This window comes from Struthio camelus, chromosome 31 (assembly GCF_040807025.1).
Source record: "Struthio camelus isolate bStrCam1 chromosome 31, bStrCam1.hap1, whole genome shotgun sequence".
Classification (NCBI taxonomy): domain Eukaryota; kingdom Metazoa; phylum Chordata; class Aves; order Struthioniformes; family Struthionidae; genus Struthio; species Struthio camelus.
The window spans coordinates 2,857,567-2,876,082 of NC_090972.1; the positions used below are offsets into that span (position 1 = coordinate 2,857,567).

General features: G+C 52.8%; 1 protein-coding gene and 1 pseudogene across 1 annotated transcript; both read right to left on the minus strand.

Annotated features, from left to right (window-relative positions):
* Nucleotides 1-12,875: 12,875 nt before the first annotated feature.
* Nucleotides 12,876-13,844, minus strand: LOC138062996 (olfactory receptor 12D1-like). The gene has a single exon (XM_068922675.1). The coding sequence runs from the start codon at nt 13,842-13,844 to the stop codon at nt 12,876-12,878; it is 969 nt and encodes a 322-aa protein (XP_068778776.1).
* A 3,743-nt stretch (nt 13,845-17,587) lies between these two features.
* On the minus strand, nt 17,588-18,516 carry LOC138062997 (olfactory receptor 14A16-like; annotated as a pseudogene).

The following is an 18,516-nucleotide window of genomic DNA, read 5'->3' on the forward strand; positions in this document are numbered from 1 at the left end:
GACGGGGAACGGCGCCCGCTCTCCCCGCCTCCACGCGGAGACCGGGAGGGGCCGCCCCCGCCCGCCCGCCCGCCGCCCGCCTGCCGCCCAGCGAAGCCGGGTCGGGCAGAGCGAGGCAGGCGCGCCGGATGGCAGAGTGCCGGGGCAGGGCGGGGGGGAGGGAAGGAAGGGTGCCGCCGACAGCCGGCCACAGCGGGAGACTGAGAGCACCGGCCAGGGAGGAGAAGGGATGCGCTGGGGCTCGGTGTCCGCACCACCCGCAGTGGGGGCTCGCCGTCCCGGCGGCGAGCACGCGCTCGCGCCGGGGTCGCGCGTTCGAGGCAGGCCGGCGCAAGCCGACCGCGCGGCGTCTCTCTGCCGAGACCAGACCGCGGAGAGAGAGGGGGCAGGGTACCCCTCTCCGTCCCAGCTGCCCGCAGGGCAGGCACGGGCTGCGCCGGCGGGCATGGGGTGGGGGGTGTGGAGCCCGCACGCGCACCGACCCCCCCGGCCCCTCCGGCAGCACGCCCGGCTGCCCCCCGGGTCGCATCGGGCTGCCCGAGTCTTTTAACCCCCGCCCGGCTCTCCAACCGAGAACCCTCGGGCCCGGAGCCCGGGGCCCATGGCCATCCCTACCCGGCGGGGGGGGGGGGCCGCTACCGGCGGCTGTGGTGGCCGGAGGCCTCCTGCTCCCACCCCCGCCTGGCCAACTCACAGCAAAGAACTAGCGGCTAATCCCACCCCCTGGTCTCTTGCCCTGAAGGCCTGGAGCAGGCTCTAGCCCTCAGCCCCACTCAAACCCAAAGTCTTATTCCTCAAATCTAGCCCCTACCCCAAACTCTGAGCACAAACCCCAAGCCCAGCACTCCAGCAGAACCCACAAACTTCTCCATAATCCCACTAAGCACACAGCCCAAAGCCTGTGCTGACGCCTGAAGCCTAAGGACTGAGCTGCTCCCTCACAGCCCCTATCCATCCAGGCATCTTGTAAGCCTAGCTGGAAGGTGTTTGGAGACTAGGAGGCAGAGGACGGGCAGGGCCGGTGGGGTGCTGGAGTGAAAGCCCGTGGAGATGAGACAGGGTGCTGCAGGAAGCTGCGTGGTGAGGAGCATCAGGCTGGCCTGGCGAGGTGCTCAAGTGAAAGGCAAAGGGCAGCCCAGGCAGGCAGAGAGGTTGGGGAGCTGGTGGCCAGTGGTGGGGCTATGTCTATAACTTTGCATCAGCGACAGCACTGGAGGAAAAGGCATTTGCCAGCTCTAATACCACATGCTAGCGTCCTAGTCTGGTGGCCAGCCATCCCATGAGGGACACCAGATCGGGCACAGCCGCCGTTAACATGGGAGCTACTCGGTACATGGCGGTAACGCACTGTCATTCCCCAGGAACCAGCCTTGTTTTTCAGTGGCCCCAGAGGGCTACTGAAGACACTGAAGACAGGCGAGCGAAAGCTGCTGTCCTGGGCTGGTGGCTCGCATCCCGTGCCTTCTGCAGGCCGGGCAGTAGGTGTCGCTGGTTCTTCTCGTTTCTCCTTAGGCTCCTGGCCGAGCTTCCCCACCCCGGTGCGCTTAGGGCGCGGCTCCGGCTGAGGCTGCAGCCGTCGCTCGAGCAGCTCTGCGACGGGTTTGCCATCTCCCTCCCCCGTGGTCTGCCCGCTCGCCGCAGGTCTGGGAACATAGTGCCGCGACTCGCCCTTTCTTGCTGTGTCACCTTTTCCTGGGCCTGTTTCCCAACTTCCTATCTCAGCTGACAGAGGACAGACCCCTCTGCTACCTGAGAGAGCAGCGCTGTGACTTCCCCAACCATACCCATCCCCCCACCAAGCTTAGGGAGCACCATAACGTTCAGATTGGAGGGAGAGGGGGAACCAGAGCGGGGAAGGGCACTTTGCAGCATCTTACTTTGGACCATTTTGCGCATGGGGATCTTTGGTAAACTGCTGGGAATAGATTCCAGACAACATTGCTAATTGCCGCAGCTGGTTTATTTCTGCTAAGATAGGAGTCCTCTCAGTGAGCCCATCATTAAATGTCTGCTCAGTCAGGCTAGTTAAACGCACCACGGTTCATCAGCCAGTTCATCAGAGGGGGGAACTGGTTTTTGTTTTGCTGCTGCATGTTATGGAGAGTGCTTTGCAGCGTGGGCTCTTGGGGGAGACCCCCCCTCCCTCCCCCCTTCTATCAAGTTCCTCTTGGGTAAAGTAAACCGCATTTGCCCCATCATCCCACAGCCTGAACAGCAATTCTAATAACCCTTCTCAGGGCTTCTACTGATAGCGTCCCTGCATGTCCTGTAGCTCTGGTGCTTTAAAATCACAACTAGTGGCAGCCCCTTGCCTATTGGCTGCGTTTGGTCCGGTAAGCTGCTGCTCTACCACTGGCCGGGCAGCTACCTCCTCTTCATGCTCCCAATTATTTGGAGCATTATCTGGAGCTTCTGGACCCCCATCGTCTTTTCACACCAGTGCCCGAACAACCAGGGGATGGACATCTCAGCTCCCCCCTTGTCACCGAGGACAGCGATTTGCAAGGTGGGCGATCTGCAATGCAGACAGCCATAAAGGCACATCCCTGCTGCAGCTTTTCAGCTCCATCCACAGTTGTGGTTCCCACCTCCTGGGTCAGCTGGCAAGCCTCCTTAGCGGCTTGGAGATCACTTTCCAACTGCCCAGTGTGTGGGCGCTGCACTAACGATGCCTTATCCAAGGGTGCGGAGTGCAGTCGGTAAGATCCCCCCCAGATCCCCTGCTGCCTTTCCCTCCACCCGCCTTTTCCCTCCTCCAGCTTTTTCCAGTCAGAGTTTGGAGAGCAATTCCTCTAGCCTGGCTGGGGTTACCCCCAGCTCACTTTCAAGCTGCGGCCATGCTGCCGAGGAGGCACACCCCGCTACCTTGTGAGCCGTGGGTGCCCACTGACGCGTAGCAAGCCACCTGGGGAAGCGGCTCCCCGCCTCCCCCTTGTCCTTATGTCCCCCACAGATGCATCTCCACACTGGTATCCTGCCAACTGCACCACAATGTGACCGCAAGGCAGGAAAAAGGAGGGTTGGATACAGGCACTGAGAGGCACTCCAGGCATGTGAGGGGTTCAACAAAGCAGATTAGAGAAGGACTTACCCTCCAAAGCGCACGGGGAGCCCCAGGAATAGCATTGAGAGGTCACTGCTGGGAGGCTGGAGGATGGATGGGTCGGATGCCCAGGCAGGACTCACTTTAGTGTATCCTAGGGGCCCCTTTTAGCTACTCGAGCTAGTTGCTTATCTAGACTAGGCAAGGCGTGGGTAGTTACTGCCTGTGAAGCAGCTAGACACTGTTGACAAAGCAAGATATGCATGTTTGGCCCTAGCAGGTTTTGATCAGCATGCAGAGCGCACTCCAGGGCTACTATCCCGTCCTCTGTCAGTCGCCCGACTCCTCACCAGGTCTTCCGCAGGGCTTCTCTCTGCAGCAGGGCAGGGAGGGGCAGGAGACATCCTGGGAGCTCACTGTGCACTTCTGAACAAGGGCAGAAACTCACCCAATTCCTCATGACACTCTTTCCAGGACAGAAACAAGTATGTTGAAATCAGAGTGGCAATGGTGGTCTCACCCCAAATATCCTGACTGTTTTTGGGGCAGACCATAACTTGTGAAAGCGAGCGTGCAAAGAAACAAGGCTGAAATACACAGCCCAGCACATAATGAAAAGGACGTGGCAGGGAAGGAGCAGGGTAGGGCTCCAATTAAGTGCTTTTTGCAAGCCCAGCCTCACATGCACGGGCCCCTAAGGGCTCGACAAGGGTCTAGCCATGATTCAAGCCTAAAAAAATAAATAAAATTAAATAGCCCTTCCTCTGGGTTTCAACCTTTTTGTTTCTTCTTTCCTCTCCCCCACCCCCCCCACATTGCTTTCAACCTTCCTTCTCAGCTGTAACAACCTCCAGGTTAGTCTTCCTTGCGTTAGAGAAGGAAATTCTGGGCTGAATTACCTTCAGTGTAGCAGAAGTCTGACTCTTGTTTAAGTGCCCTTGTAAGTGCCTAAGGCCGATGAAGCCTGCAGGCCTATCAGTGAATGCGAGCGTGCTGCGAGTGCTGAAGGTCAGCTTTCTCAATCACGGTAATAAACAAAACTGCCTTTAAACTAGGGCTGATTCCGCTAGGGCTGTGATGGATTGTGGGTTAAGAGCGCTGTCAGCGTGAGTGAGAAAGGAACTAGCAAAATGCTGTCTCCCTTCTCCTCTCCAAAAGAAAACTCTTGGGTAAACACGGAGCAAGCCCTGGGCTGTTGCAGGGAATTCTGTCTGAGTATGCAGGTCCGTGAGCACAGAGCTCGGGGCAAGCGTCTGGAAGCACACCTTGCCAGGGATTTCCCTGTGAAGGGCTCAGGTTTCTTGCTCCTGTCACTAATAAAAGGCAGAAAAGAACACACACACGTGATGTTACCTTTGGGAAAGGCCATGCAAGCAAAGCAGCAGAGAAAGGCCAAAATGAGGTGCTTCTGGCAAGCCTGGCCTTAAACAGGCAGGCGTTATTCCAGAGGAGCAGGAAGTGGGAGCTGGGTGGGAATGAGAGAAAAAACAAACTTGATTTGAATAGGGCTGGGAGCATTCACAAGTGCAGAGAGTATAACAAATTATAAAGACTGGTGCCAATGCCAGGGCTCTCTTCCAAGACAGCCAATATAGGAACACGAGAGAGAAAGCAGAAAAGGGTAGCAGCAAAGCTGCTCAACAAGTAGTCAGAGGAAGCCCCAGGAATCAAGCGCTCTCCTTAAAAGGAGCCCGGGCTGAGGGTTTTGTTTCCAGAGGCAATTAATGAAATAGTTGCAGACGACGGGACACGGTCTCATTCCTGCTGTAAGAGGGAAAGGGAAGGAAAGGAACAACGTCCCTGATGGATGCAATCGGAACAGTGTTTCAAGATGCAGCCCCTCTTCCTGCACAGCCCTCGGGGGAGCTCCACCACTAGCTATGAGGAACCTGGTGTGCGCTCTGTTAAAATCATCTTTTCTCTTCTGTTTGTTCGCAGGCACCTGTAATGAGCAGCAGGAGTCAGATTTCTAAGTTGCTTCAGTGTCATTGCTAGCAGGAAGGTGCCTCTTGGCTGAGAGCACAGGAAGGGACCCTGGGTAGCTTTTTGTGACAGTTTTTAAGCGAAAGTAAGCTGCTACATAGTCAATACTTCATTTTACACGACCACTTAGCTCTACCCACGATTCCTAGTTTTACCAGTTTCAGCCCAAAGTCCAGCCTTCAGTGGTCCATCTTATGATTATTCGTTAGCTGATTTGCACCTCTTCTGCTGTTACCTTTGAACAACTTTTGTACTGCTGGCTGGATTAAACTGGTGTCTTTGCAGTTCTTCAACTATATACAAAAAAACAGGAGCTGAGGCAAGGTCAGATAAGATGCTCTGCTTGCAGGGCGTGTGATCTTTGCTTTGGGTCGTCTTTTCAGTTTTTCAGCAACTGCACTCCTACAGTACCTGCTCTCCATGCTGCACGGAAGGACACATTGAAACGGCAGTCTCCTCCCACAAGCCTCAGCCACAGTGCTGGGCATGGAAGGGCTGCGAAAACTGGTACTGAGAGCAGCACTTCTCCTAGGCGGTGGTCAGGTACTAACTTTCAAGGCACAGCACGCCCCCCACCCACCCCCCAACAACTATTATTATTGCCCTTCTGTGCGTGAGGTGACAGGAAGAGATGGCTAAGCTGGCTCATCAGCAGGAGGAGCCCAATGGGAGCAATGACCTCGGGGTTAGGACACTGGACTAGGACTCCAGAAACACAGAAGCCAAATCCTAGTTCCAGGGGCAGCTCCTTGAGAGGTGGTGTAAAAAGGCCCTTCCTCTCTGTCTGCTTTCATAAATCTTCATGGTGCCATCGTTGCCAAAGAGGAAGCTGTCACCCAGAAAGTCACCTGAGAAGCAGCATAGCGGCCTATGGCCAGAGGAAGGGCAGCTTGCAACACCACGCACAGCCCAATGCCAGATGGTCTGGGCCTTCAAAGCTGCAATCTTGCCCCCTCCTCAACTCAGAAGCAAAAGCAAGCCCTCACCCACAGCCCCCGCGTTTCACCAGGCAAGCAGCATGTAGGCTTCCCTCTCCCCTTGGGTGTTGCAGGGGGGCGTCTTGCAGCAAATCAGCTAGATGACGAGGGATGCCTCAGCGCAAGCAGGTGGATAAGCCAGAGCTAGCACAGAGCAGCACATCAGACAGGAAGGGCATCTGTCAGTACCTTCCCCAACAGCAGTTCCTTGGTGTAGTTCCACAGAGAACCCCCAGAAAGCACTGCAGGCTCTCTGATAATTTAGGCAGCCCTTTCTCAGTTCCATTCAGGTCAAGTTTTCAAGCTCTTGGTGCCATTACAAGGTGTGACAAGCTTTAAAGCTGAAGCTGGGGTTGTGCTGCAGTTGCCTCCTCGAGCCTTGGTGCAGGTCACTGACTCTGCTGCGTGGTTTCTCTGAAGCCCTTCTTCCTTTGGTGACTGCCTGATTGATTCATCTCATCTGCAGCGCACACACATCAGGGACTCCTTTGTACCGCCAGGCAGACGGACCCACCCGGCTAGAGCACCCTGCTCCGCACAGATGGGAAAGGGGTACCGTGTCCCTGCAATTTCAGGAAAACAGAGCTTTCATCCCTAGCCCTGCAGGGCAATCCCACCTTCAGCAGCTACTTGAGGCAAAACTCTCGGCCTCGCCAGCCAGAGCCTGGAGGCCTTGGGAGCCACTGGATGAGAGCAGCTGTTTGGCCTGGCAAGTGCGGCCGCGCTCAGAGGCACTTGCAGGAGAAGCGCCGAGAAGGCAGGTGTCCTGGGCACTGGTGGACTGATCTTGCTCCCTAAGGTCACAAACGCTTCAGCTGCAACTTGCCCACCAGCTCTGACACGTACACTGTTTCTGTGGCGCATGCCTTCCCTAGCGGCACATGAGATCACGCAACATGTCCCTCCGGGAAAAGGCCAAAGAGAGTCTCTAGGCAGCATCATTTCTGAAAGAGAATGTGGGCAGGACTGTGATTCTTGCACACTTGAAAGTAACAGAACATCAACATAATAGAGCAATAACATAACCCTTCAGCTTCCCCTTGGCTCACAAAACATCACCTGCCCCAGTGACCAGACCTTCTCCTGGCTGAAATGCTGCCTGCAAGCGCTGCTCTGAAGCTGCATTGGCAGGGCCCATCAAGGGTACAGCGTTTAAAACCTTACCTCCTATGTTCAACAGGAGCAAGGACTCCATGGGCTGCAGGATAATCTGTGGGGGCAGCACTGCTTCCACCAGCAGCAGCCTCCCCGTGCCCCGAGGGGCCAACCTGCTACTCATGGCCTGCGGGTTTGCTGCATCGTCCTCACCAGAGGTCACCTCCCTCGGGACCCACAGCAGCCCCTACTGCACTGCCTGGCAAGCTCCTCCACTTCCCAGATGTTTGAGCAGAGTAAGGGCAAAGGGGAAGAAAGCAAGCCCTCAGGCTTCTTTTATCTGAGGACAATTTACCTGAGGACAATAATTAACATATTGCACTCACCTCGAATTCTACTTCACACGAGAGTTGCCTATAGATTTAATGGTTAGCTTTCTTTCTTCTGGATCAGCAAAACTGAACTCACAGTCTGTTGAAATGTGACTTTAAGTCCTTTCTCTTCCCAGCTTTAGAAGTATTGCCAATATTGGAAAGACAATCCTTACAAGGTTTGCCTTTTTGTTCATTGCCTTTCTCTTCTTAACCATGGTGCCATAGCTTTTCTAGTTGATGTTTAGATACTATCTGGAAATGCAAAATACCTTTCCCTCCCCTCCTCCCAGCTTTAGACTACGTCCTCAGCTGTTGCCAGCAAATTCTGGGAGACGCAAATTCCAAGAATGTAACACAGAGAATGAAAAGCAGGAGGACAGGCTTTCCTCCTGTGAAAGCAAGCATATGCAGTGTGTCAAAGAAGAACAGACCAGCTACAGCGGACTTGCATTAGTCCACTCTCAGAGTTGGTGCTGAAATTTGCTCTTGTTTGGCTCCCCTGTTCTGCTGTTATCTCTGTTAGTATATCAGCGGTGTTGCAAGTGTCCGGCCAAGGCATAACACTCTGGTGGAGAGTTTATGCAGCTGAGTTCTCTCTTTCCCGTAGTTTACTGTCTTGTGGGATTGTGTAGGAAGACAAAACTTGCACCTACTTGGATTTGTTCTCACCCTTGAGCTCTTACTGCTATCTTAGATGTAAGTGTTTTGGTTAGGAGGGAAGGGTTGTTGTTTTGGGGATGGGGCCACTTGTCCGTATTTTTGCCCTACGGAAATCTCTCTCTTCTTCTTCTTCTTCTTTGAATTTTTTTCTTGTTTTAATTGCAGAGGCTGTCTCTTGTATGGTCCCCTTTCCAGGAACCGGCAAGACACTGCTGGCTGGAGCCCTTGCTGATGAAAGTAGCCAAGGTGACAGGAAAAGAGCCTTTGTTCTGAGAAAAGGTGCTGCTGGCCTAAGTGAAGGGGTGAGAGAATCGGAATGGCAGCCTTGTTTATTATTTGAGCAGGTAAAGTGGAGGGAAGGGAAGGTGCTGGACTTGCTCTAGTATGTCAGTCGTTTTCTTATACTGCCGGCAGCCAAAACGGGATGCAGCCCTCCACATGTTGTCTAATGCACGCCTGGTAAAGGCGAGCCATCTCCTCCCTTGCTCTACCAGCTTTGTTCCTGTTCCTACAGCCCTGTGTGCTGCTAGCCTTCGTCCCTGCTAGGGCACGCTGCTGGCCGATGCTCCCGCCTCTCTACCAGCCCCGCAGGGTCTGGTCAGCAGAGCTGTCCCCCAGGCACTCAGTCCCCAGCCTGCACTGCTGCAGGGGTAAGCCCATACCAGGCACAAGACTTTGCATTTGTCCCGCGCTCCATTTCTTGAGGTTCATGGCTACAGGGATGCTGTGAAAGACCATGTCGGAAGTGCTGTTAAAGAGGGGACAGAATAGCTACCAGAAGCTACTGCTGTTAGCTCTTACTGCTAAGGTTTGATGCCTGCCCATCAGATCGGAGCCTTGAGAAATAACTGATGCAAACCAGCACCACTACCATCTGTAGGCATCTACAGTCAGAAGACCCGCCATCCTCTGTTCTGAACCCTTTTTTTTGCCTTGTGTGCCATTCTTTCTGAGTTTGGGCCCAACTTTTCGGTGCCCTTGCACCTCCCTTTCTCCACCCCAATTCCACCCTGCACAACTGGGGTGGAGAAAGGGAGGGCAGGTCCCTGCAGTGCCTCTCTGACATGCTCTGGGGTAACGGTGGGACATGCTGCATCAGAATGACAGCTCCCCTCTCCCCACAGAGCCCCAGCAAGAAGGCGGCAAAAGAGATGCTGCATCTGTTGAGAAACCAAGGAGGATGTGGAATGAGATGCAAGAGCTGAGGAACTGCAGAAGATGACAAGAGAAGAGAAAGGGAGAGAGGCGTGCTAAGAAACTTCCTTTTCAGAAAGCAGGTGCCAAAGACAGTGATCACTAATGCAAATCCTGAGAGCGTCTAAAAGACATGGCAAGCGTGCTTGTGACCGCAAAGGTCCCCCTTTGATCTGACGCCATCTAGGAATGTTGCAGGGTCTGGAGAGTGAAAGGTAGAGAGTTTGGTGGCAGCGGCTGCACAGGACTTTTCTCATGCAAAGGGCTAGGGAAATGCCTGAGTCCCTCCAAGCCTATTCTAAAAGAGAAGAACTGAGTAGCACTCACCAAATGAGATGGCGTTTCCTCAGACTCAGGCAAGCTTCATCTCCTTTTGGCCTGTGCCTGAAGCTAATGCCATGCCCCGATCCCCTGCCCTGAAGGCCTAGGGCAGGCTCGAGCCCTCAGCCCCACTCAAACCCAAAGCCCTATTCCTCAAATCTAGCTCGCACCCCAAAGGCCAAGCACAAAGCCCAAGCCCAACACTCCAGCAGAACCCACAAGCTTTCCCCAGTCCCACTAGGCACACAGCCCAAAGCGTGTGCTGATGCTTGGAGCCTAAGGACTGAGCTGCTCCCTCAGAGCCCCTATCCATCCAGGCATCTTGTAAGGCTAGCTGGAAGGTGTTTGTGGCCTGGGAGGCAGAGGAAGGGCAGGCCGTATGGGGTGCTGGAGAGAAAGCACATAGGGAGGTGAGAGGGAAGGGGAGGGGCAGGCTGGAGGGACACAGGTGTTTAAAGAATAGCCACATGCCACATCATCTGTTTAGAATGATGGAGATGGGCTCATGAAGCTTCCTATGGGCTCAGGAATGGAGGAGCAAGCTTCTCCCTGTCCCTATCTACCATCCAGTAAAACCACAGCCAAGGGAATAGGCTTGGTGGAATCAGCTGGGAAAGAAGACCCTGTGGAGGTTGGCTCTAGTGTGACACTGAGACGAGACATGAGAGGAGAATAAGTGGGAATCTACTCTGTAGAATAAGTGGGAATCTACTCTGTAGAATAAGTGGGACACTCCTCTGATGTTTTCTTTCACTCAGTCGGCTAGGTGGGGTTGCTCAGGTGCGGGGCAGGGCTAGACAAACATACTGACCTGTTCACACTCGGCCAAGTCCTTTCTAAACTCCAATCCACCCACTCCAATACCTCCCTTTCCCCACCTTTGGTCCTTCTCCTAAAGATCCCTTAAAGTCTCACATATTCCTTAAGTCCCCTTAAAACTGGTACACAGTTTCACATGCTCTTGTCTCACGTCCCCTAGTAAATCCTATAGGCCTTTAGGCAATAACCCCTTCAGTCCACAAGGCTTTCAAGGAGAGTCACTCACGTGGACTCATCTTGGAGGCTACGCACTCTCCAAGGCACCAGCGACAATGGGCTAATTGCTCTCCTGTGATGGTCCTGGGAGCATCCGAGTCAGAGTGCTCCTTTGCGCTGATTAGGTTACTGGGATTCCTCTGCCGTCACTGTTCAGCTGTCCTTTGTATGGGTGGTGACTAGCCTTCAAACACATCGACTTACCGTTTAGTCCAGCGTTTGGCCCATATCTGCTGTAAGTGTTAACAAGCCACATAAACTGTATGCAGAGGAGTTACTGGGCAGCTCTGGGCACAGTGTCATCTGCTTTTCCATAAACTCTATTCTGAAGAAAACAGAGACACTAGCTAAGGTTGAACAGTAAGAAAACAGCAGGAAAGGGGAGAAGACAGGAAGCTGCTTCTTGGTGACCTTAACCCAGCCCTTGCAAACGACTTCCTGAGAAAACACTGGATCTCATTCTGGCTCTTGTTGTAGATGACTGCATTAATCAATGACTGCATTGATCCCAGTAACAAACAAAGACACAAACAAACCAAGAGCTCCTGTGAGGTTAGTGGCTAGTAGAGCTAGATGAGGCAGTAGCTGCAGGTTTTGCGTAGGTGAGTGCGGCAGTGCAAACAAGGAAGGAGGCAGCAGGAAGGCAGACAACAAGAAATCATGCCGCCCTCCTGTAGAAGGTATTCGTAGAACCACCGTGAAGGTCTTAACCACTGTGACACTGTTATGACTAGAAAAGAGGCCATGTCTCTAGTCACCAAACCAAGAAGCCCGTTTTCCCCAGAGTATGAATCGGAGCAAGACAGTAAGGGGATTTCACAGACGAACTGTCCCGAGTCATTGCTGCTGCTGAAGGATGCCGCACACCTGCAGAGTGGTGGATTGCAAGGAAGCACTCACATTTGGTTTTGGCCAGCTCTAGACAAATATGAACTCTTAAAGACCTAAAAACACTGAAATGGTCTTGGGCTCAAAGAGTGGTCATACGGGAGCAGGAGATCAGGACCCTTGGGAGACCGTCTTTTACAGTATGCAGTCTGGAGCGTTGTTTAGGAGAGTAGGAATCTCTTTGGACACCTTCAAGTACATGGCATGAAACTTTTGCACTGAGGGATTACCTCAGGCCCTAACAGAAACGTTTATCGTCATCATCCTTCTTATGTAAGTCTGTAAAAACGATAATAAGAACAATACTGAAGGCAGCCTTTTTAAGGCCCATGGTAGGACTCTAGACCTGGAACGTGTTGAGCACATAAGTGTTATGTGCAACATAGCTGGCATGTTTGTGAAGTTTATGAATACGGGGGAAAAAACCTGTAGGACAGGTGAGAATCAAGAGATCACTCTAACTATTACTCTTAGTGCCCATCACCCAAGCTTCCCTCCCCTTTAAGCCCTAAGGATCGGCTCTGGAACCTTTCTTCAAATGGAATCCACCATTCCCAGTCAATTGGAGATGAAGGGAGAGATTCAACTTGAGACCAGGACACTAAATTTGGGGTTCCAAATGCCCATTCTTCCCTGTGAGACAAGAGCCTGAACAGCAGGTTTAACCACTGGGGACCTAGGCAATGGCGGTGGAATTCACTTGCCTACACAAAGGTGCCTAGCACCATGTCAGAGGCCCGAGGATCTCTGACCTCCATACAGGGCTGGGAGATCTGGTGCAGGGCCTACAGGAGACCTATGCCTTCCTGGGGCAGCAGAGAGACACCAGCTGAGATACCCAGAGTATTTCAAGTGGCAAGACAGACATGCCTGTACGTGGCCAACTGAATCACACGGCAACAACTGAATCCCTCCTTGCCTATCGGCTTTAGGATAAGATGAGTCATGGCCTGACTTCTCTTGACAGCTCTGACTGCGGGTGGGATTCAGCTGCCTAAAAGAAAGAAAAAAAAAAGAAAAAAAGAAAAGTATCAAGTGACGTTAGAAGGTAAATAAGTCGAAGGAAGATGTTTTTATTGAAGTATCATTCTCTGGAGCTGCTTCTCTTTTCCAACTGGATGAATAGGAGTGGCTGTTCCACCAACATATGTTCATCTTTACGCACAGATATTGCCCAGGATAGGAGAGCTGAGGCCATATGCAGTAGGTAGGGTATTTCTGAAGGGACCCAGGCTGTTGGCAGTGAGAAGCACATTTCTGCACAACACAGCCAAAAGCTCCTCTGATTGCATTGCCCGTTGCCTACTACTCCACACAAGCTGCAAGGCAGAACATTTTCTGTACTAGTAACTCTCTGGAGAAAAGTCTTCTCTTTAGAGCCTGTTTCACCTCCACGTTCCTCAGGGTGTAGACCAAAGGATTGAGGACGGATGAGACAACATTATACATAAGGGTGGCTATCATGTCCCGCCTGGGTGCATTCCGTGAGGAAGGTGGTACGTAGTTAAAAATAACAGGGACATAGAGTAAGGCCACTACTGTGAGATGGGAGATGCAAGTGGACAAGGATTTCTTCCTTCCCTCCTTGGACTGGACTTTCAGCCGGAGGAAGGAAAAAATGTACAGGTAAGAAAAGAGCGTGAAGACAAAGGGGCCTATCCCAATACTCCCCGTGACGATGCTGAGCAGGCTCAGGTTGATCTGGTTGCTATTGCAGGCCAGTCTCACCAGGGGCTTGATGTCGCAGAAGTAGTGGTGGATGTGGTTGGGGCCACAGAAATGGAGCTGGGAGGTCATGAGTGTGTGCATCAGAGCATGGAGGAAGCCAGTAGCCCAAGCGGCTGCAGCCAGCAGCAGGCAGGCCCGCGGGCTCATGATCAGGGTGTAGCGCAGGGGGCTGCAGATGGCCACATAGCGGTCATAGGCCATGACAGCCAGGAGCAAAGCTTCGCTGCTGCCCAGGAAGTGGAAGAAGTGGAGCTGGCTGAGGCAGCCAGGGTAAGAAATACCCTGGTGCCCCGAGAGGAGCCCAGCCAGCATCTTGGGCACAGTAACTGTGGAGTAGAAGATATCCAGGCAGGAGAGGTTGCAGAGGAGAAAGTACATGGGGGTATGTAGCCGGGCTTCACATATCACCACAATCATGATTGCCGTATTCCCCAGCAGGCTAGACAGGTAGAGCAGTAAGAATAGCATGAACAGGAATTGCTGCAGCCCTTGAAGATTGCTCAGACCGAGGAGGATGAACTTCCTCACCTCGGTCTGGTTATCCATCCCTGCCGGGAAAGAGAGAATGACTTAGCAGAAACGTCCTCTCTTTCTGTCCTGAGCTGCTATTTCCATTCCCCAGAGTCCTCTTCCGTAAGGTGCATCCTCAGCTGATGCTGCCGCATGAATGGAAAAGATCAGCTGCTGAGTCTGGAAAGTGACATGAAAGAATGCCTTGATTTCCCACCCCAGCTATTTCAGCAAACACTGGAAACTGTTGTAACCTAGATGGCCAGTACTGCCGCCAGAACTGCCGCCTGTGTACCAGCTTACTGAAAGGAACGGCGTGTTTGAGAACAGCGAGAAAAGAAAATTATGAGGCAGGGAGGGAGGGCAGGATGGAGGAAGGACGGAAGGAAGGAAGGAAGAGAGGGAGGGAGGGAAGGAGGGAGGAAAGAAGGTAGGTTACCTAATGTTTACGTGAAGATCACTCTGAAATCCTGCAGGTTTTCCTTTTTTAAATCAAAGAAGGGTTCTCTCATATGTTTTCTTCATTCCAGTTCCTAGCTGAATAAACTGTCTCTCTCCTAAAGCTGAAAGAATTATAGTAGCCTACTGGATCACATATAATACCCAGCTTTCCAAGAGGATTCATTCTGGTTGTTCAGTGGAGTCAGAAAGCCTTTCCATAGTACTCCCTGTCACCGAAACAATCACATTTCTTTCCAGCACAGGAAAAGTTCCGTCTCTCTGAAAACTCCCCTTGGGACCAAGCCTCTGAACCTTATGGGGCTTCCGTTGGGAAAACATCAAGGCATAGCATTTCAGGGACACAGAAAGCTAATGATGTTGTGGGGAGTTGAACTGATTAGTGACTCTTTTCTACAGCAAGCTCTCATAAGCAGGAGGAAGCTGTAGAATCAAAAAGACATTTATTGAACTCTGCAAGGTTAGAGCAGATAATTCTCAGGAAGACTAACAGTTTTAATGGGGAATTTGCCAAGAAGTTTTTTTACATCTCTCTGAAATGCCCAAGCGTCATAGAGTGAATAAGTATCCTGGCTTCATTTGACCGGATACAACTGCAGAGCTGAACCCTGCCTCTGCCTTAACATCTTTGGCTGCCTTTAGAGTCAATAAAGATGTTAAAATGCCTTTAAAAAAAAAAGAACAAACTTCTAAAGATGGAGATGGCAAACGATGATGATTTTGAAGGCCTCAAATACCTGTCTCACTGTCCCCTCTGCAAGCTGTGTTTGCCATGAGCAATGGCATCTGAAATCTGTGTAGAAGTGTCCATCCCCGTCTCCCTTTCAGTCGGGGTCTTTGATTTCTCAGCAGCCCTTAGGCTGGTGGGGCTTTTGATTTTGGGCAGGGAGCCCCAGGCTTTTGAACTGGAGCTGTCCCTGTGGTGCTGGCAGCCAGCGGGGCTAGGAAAAGGCTCGTGGGGTTGACAAGTTGCCAAATTCCTCCGCGTTTTCTGGAAAACAGCAGCAGAACACTCAGAAAGGCATTCAGACTCAGTAAGGTATTGCTTCAAATGCCTGTTCTTGGAGCTACGACAGGAAGGACAAAATGAGGCCAGATAGTATTACATCACTTTAGATGCTGGGAACCCCAGCAGAGGATTGATGATAATTTCTTGACCCAGGTGGTGGAGACACCAACAAGGAGAGGTGCAATGCTAGACCTTGTACTAACAAACCAAGAAGGTTTGGTTGGAGATGAGAAGGTTGGGGGCAGCCTTGGCTGCAGTGAGCATGAGATGGTGGAGTTCAGGATCCTACCAGGAGGAAGCAAGGCAATAAGTAAGATCACAACCCTGGACTTGAGGAGAGCTAACTTTGGCCTCTTCAGGGACCTACTTAGGGGAATCTCCTGGGGTAGGGCCCTAGAAGGAAGAGGGGTCCAGGAGAGCTGGTTAATATTCAAGCGTCACTTCCTCCAGGCTCAAAACAGGTGCATCCCTCTGAGGAAGAAGTCCAGCAAAGTGGGCAGGGAACCCCGAGTTGTGCAGCATCGGATGGACCTCCAATCAGGGCATGGCATAGCACAGCACACGGTGCAGATCCCATCTGAGGAGAGGTCTTTAGAGCTCTTACAGGATTTTCTTGGAAGGAAACAATTCTATTCATCATTTCTAGCGTCCAAAGGAGGTTTGCATGAGAACTTGCTCCTTCTCTTAAGATAAAGACAAGGACACCCAGATGATATAATCGCTGATAGCAAACGGGAGCTGTCTACAGGCAGGTGTTCTAATTAGCCAGGAAAGCTTATCCTGCAGCCAAGGGACATGTGCAGCACAGCACAGGCTTGAGGGCCAAGCTATACGTGCAGCAAAGTGCGGCACAGCACAGCACATGCCTGTGCCTGCTCAGGTTAACTGTTACATGGATCACTAACTCCTCGGGCCTGGGACAAGGGTGGGAAATGGCTATGGCCGAGGTCTTCCACAGAGGGGATGAGCCGGGCCTACAGTGCCAGGGACCATCAGGATGTGGTGCGGCCTCAGGACATGCTCTGCCAGCTGCCGTAGTGAGGCTGGGCCATGACACCAGTGCCAGGAGGCCTTCCCCAATGAGCTCCCAAGCAGCTCTCGAGCCCCCCACAGCCCTTGCCCTAATGCTGCTCATCTTAATGCGCTTCGCAGGACATGTGGTGCCTGGAGACCCAGTTCCTGCTCGGTGCAGAGCAGCTGCCCCCACAAAGGGAGCAGTGAGGAGTGGCATGGCTCCAGTCTGCCCCCAGCCCTGCTGCCCCACACATGGCCCCGCAGACCTGCCATGAAGGCAATTCCCAGGGCAGGGTACATTCAGGAGTGGGGAAACATCTGGTGCAAGACAGAGGCTGCTCAAGGCTAGCTTTTCCCTCTCAATACAGATGCCGAGACGAGGCCTGGAGTGAACAATCAGAGCTGGAATTTACCAGTGCAAGGCGACAGGTCTTCACCTTTTGCAACTACGCATCGACTGTTCTCTCCTTTTGAGAGGCTCCGTCCACTGCACGCCCCCAGCATGTGGTGTCCCTGGAGAGCCCATGTGCTCTCTGGGCTGCCTCCAGATCCCCTGCCAGAAGGACAAGAAGGTGATCAGAAGTAGTCATCCCAGATTCACCAAGGGGAAATCATGCTTAACCAACCTGATAACCTTCTATGGTGGCCTGACAGGCTGGCTAGAGGAGGGGAGAGCAGTGCATGTTGCCAGGAAGGCTTTTGACGCAGTCTCCCAGAACATCCTCATAGGCAAGCTGAGCAAGTACGGGTTAGAGGAGCAGACAGTGAGGAGGCTTGAGAACTGGCTGTATAGCAGAGCTCAGAGGGTTGTGATCAGTGGCACAAAGTCTGGTTGGAGGCCAGTAGCTAGCGGTGTCCCCCCGGGGTCAAAACCTCTTCCAATCCTGTTCACGGTGTTAGCCTCCCCACCAGCCCTAATGCCTGAGGCCAGCAATGGCACTAGGAAACAGAGGACAGTCACTCTTGTCCCCCTGCTCTTCTCTCTAGGATAACCACCCCCCTGTGCAGCTGCCTGCTAACCAGCCCCACTCCCCAGGCCAGCACAAGTGTCCCAGTGTTGGGGCTCCTCAGGCAACTCCTGCTGCTCTCCAGCCTCCCTTCCCAGTGTAAGAAGAGCCCAGCCTTCAGGCACTGCTCTGAGAAGATCCCCGTTTATTACAGAGATGCTATCACAGCGGCCAACTCCAACACCGGGACAGACACATTTACAGAAGGTCTCTGGTCAGACAGAGCAGCTTCATGCCTCTGGAGAAGTGTGAGAGAAACTGGGAACCATTTGCAAAGAGAGAAGGGCAGCTTATGACTGGTAAAATACTATACAGTGAATCAATTTCACCAGTGCCTCTTTGACCTCTTTGTTCCTCATGCCCTAGATGAGAGGGTTCACTGCTGGAGGCACCACTGAGTACAGAACGGCCACCACCAGATCCAGAGCTGGGCAGGACATGGATGGGGGCTTCAGGTAGGCAAACATGCCCGTGCTGACAAACAAGGAGACCACAGCCAGGTGAGGGAGGCACATGGAAAAGGCTTTGTGCTGGCCCTGCTCACAGGGAATCCTCAGCACAGCCGTCAAGATCTGCACGTAGGCCAGAACAACGAACACAGAACCCCCACAAGCTACACAGACACTAACCACAGTAACCGCAGCTTTGCCTGAGGTAGGAGTCAGAGCAGGAGAGCCGGAGGAGCTGGGGAACTTCACAGAAGAACTGGTCCACAATATTACCGTCACAGAGTGGGAGTGAAAATGTGTTTGCAGTGTGCAGCACCGCAGAGAGAAAGCCACTGCCCCAGGCAGCTGCAGCCATTTTGACACAAGCTCTGCTGCCCAGGAGGCTCCCATAGTGCAGGGGTTTTGCAGATGGCAATATAGGCCATGAGAGTGAGAAGAAAATATTCTGCTCCAATGAAGAAGAAGAGAAAAAAGACCTGGGCAGCACATCCTGAGTAGGAAATGGCCCTGGTGTCCCTGAGGGAACGGGCCATGGATGTGGGGACAGTGGTGGAGATGGAGCCAAAGTCCAGGATGGAGAGCTTGAGAAGGAAGAAGTACATGGGGGTGTGGAGGTGGTGGTTGCAGGCTCTGGCTGAGATGATGAGGATGTTGCCCAAGAGGGCAGCCAGGTAGATGCCCAGGAAGAGGGAGAAGTGCAAGAGCTGCAGTTCCCGTTTGTCTGCAAATGCCAGGAGGAGGAACTCGGTGAGGAAGCTGCTGTTGGACAT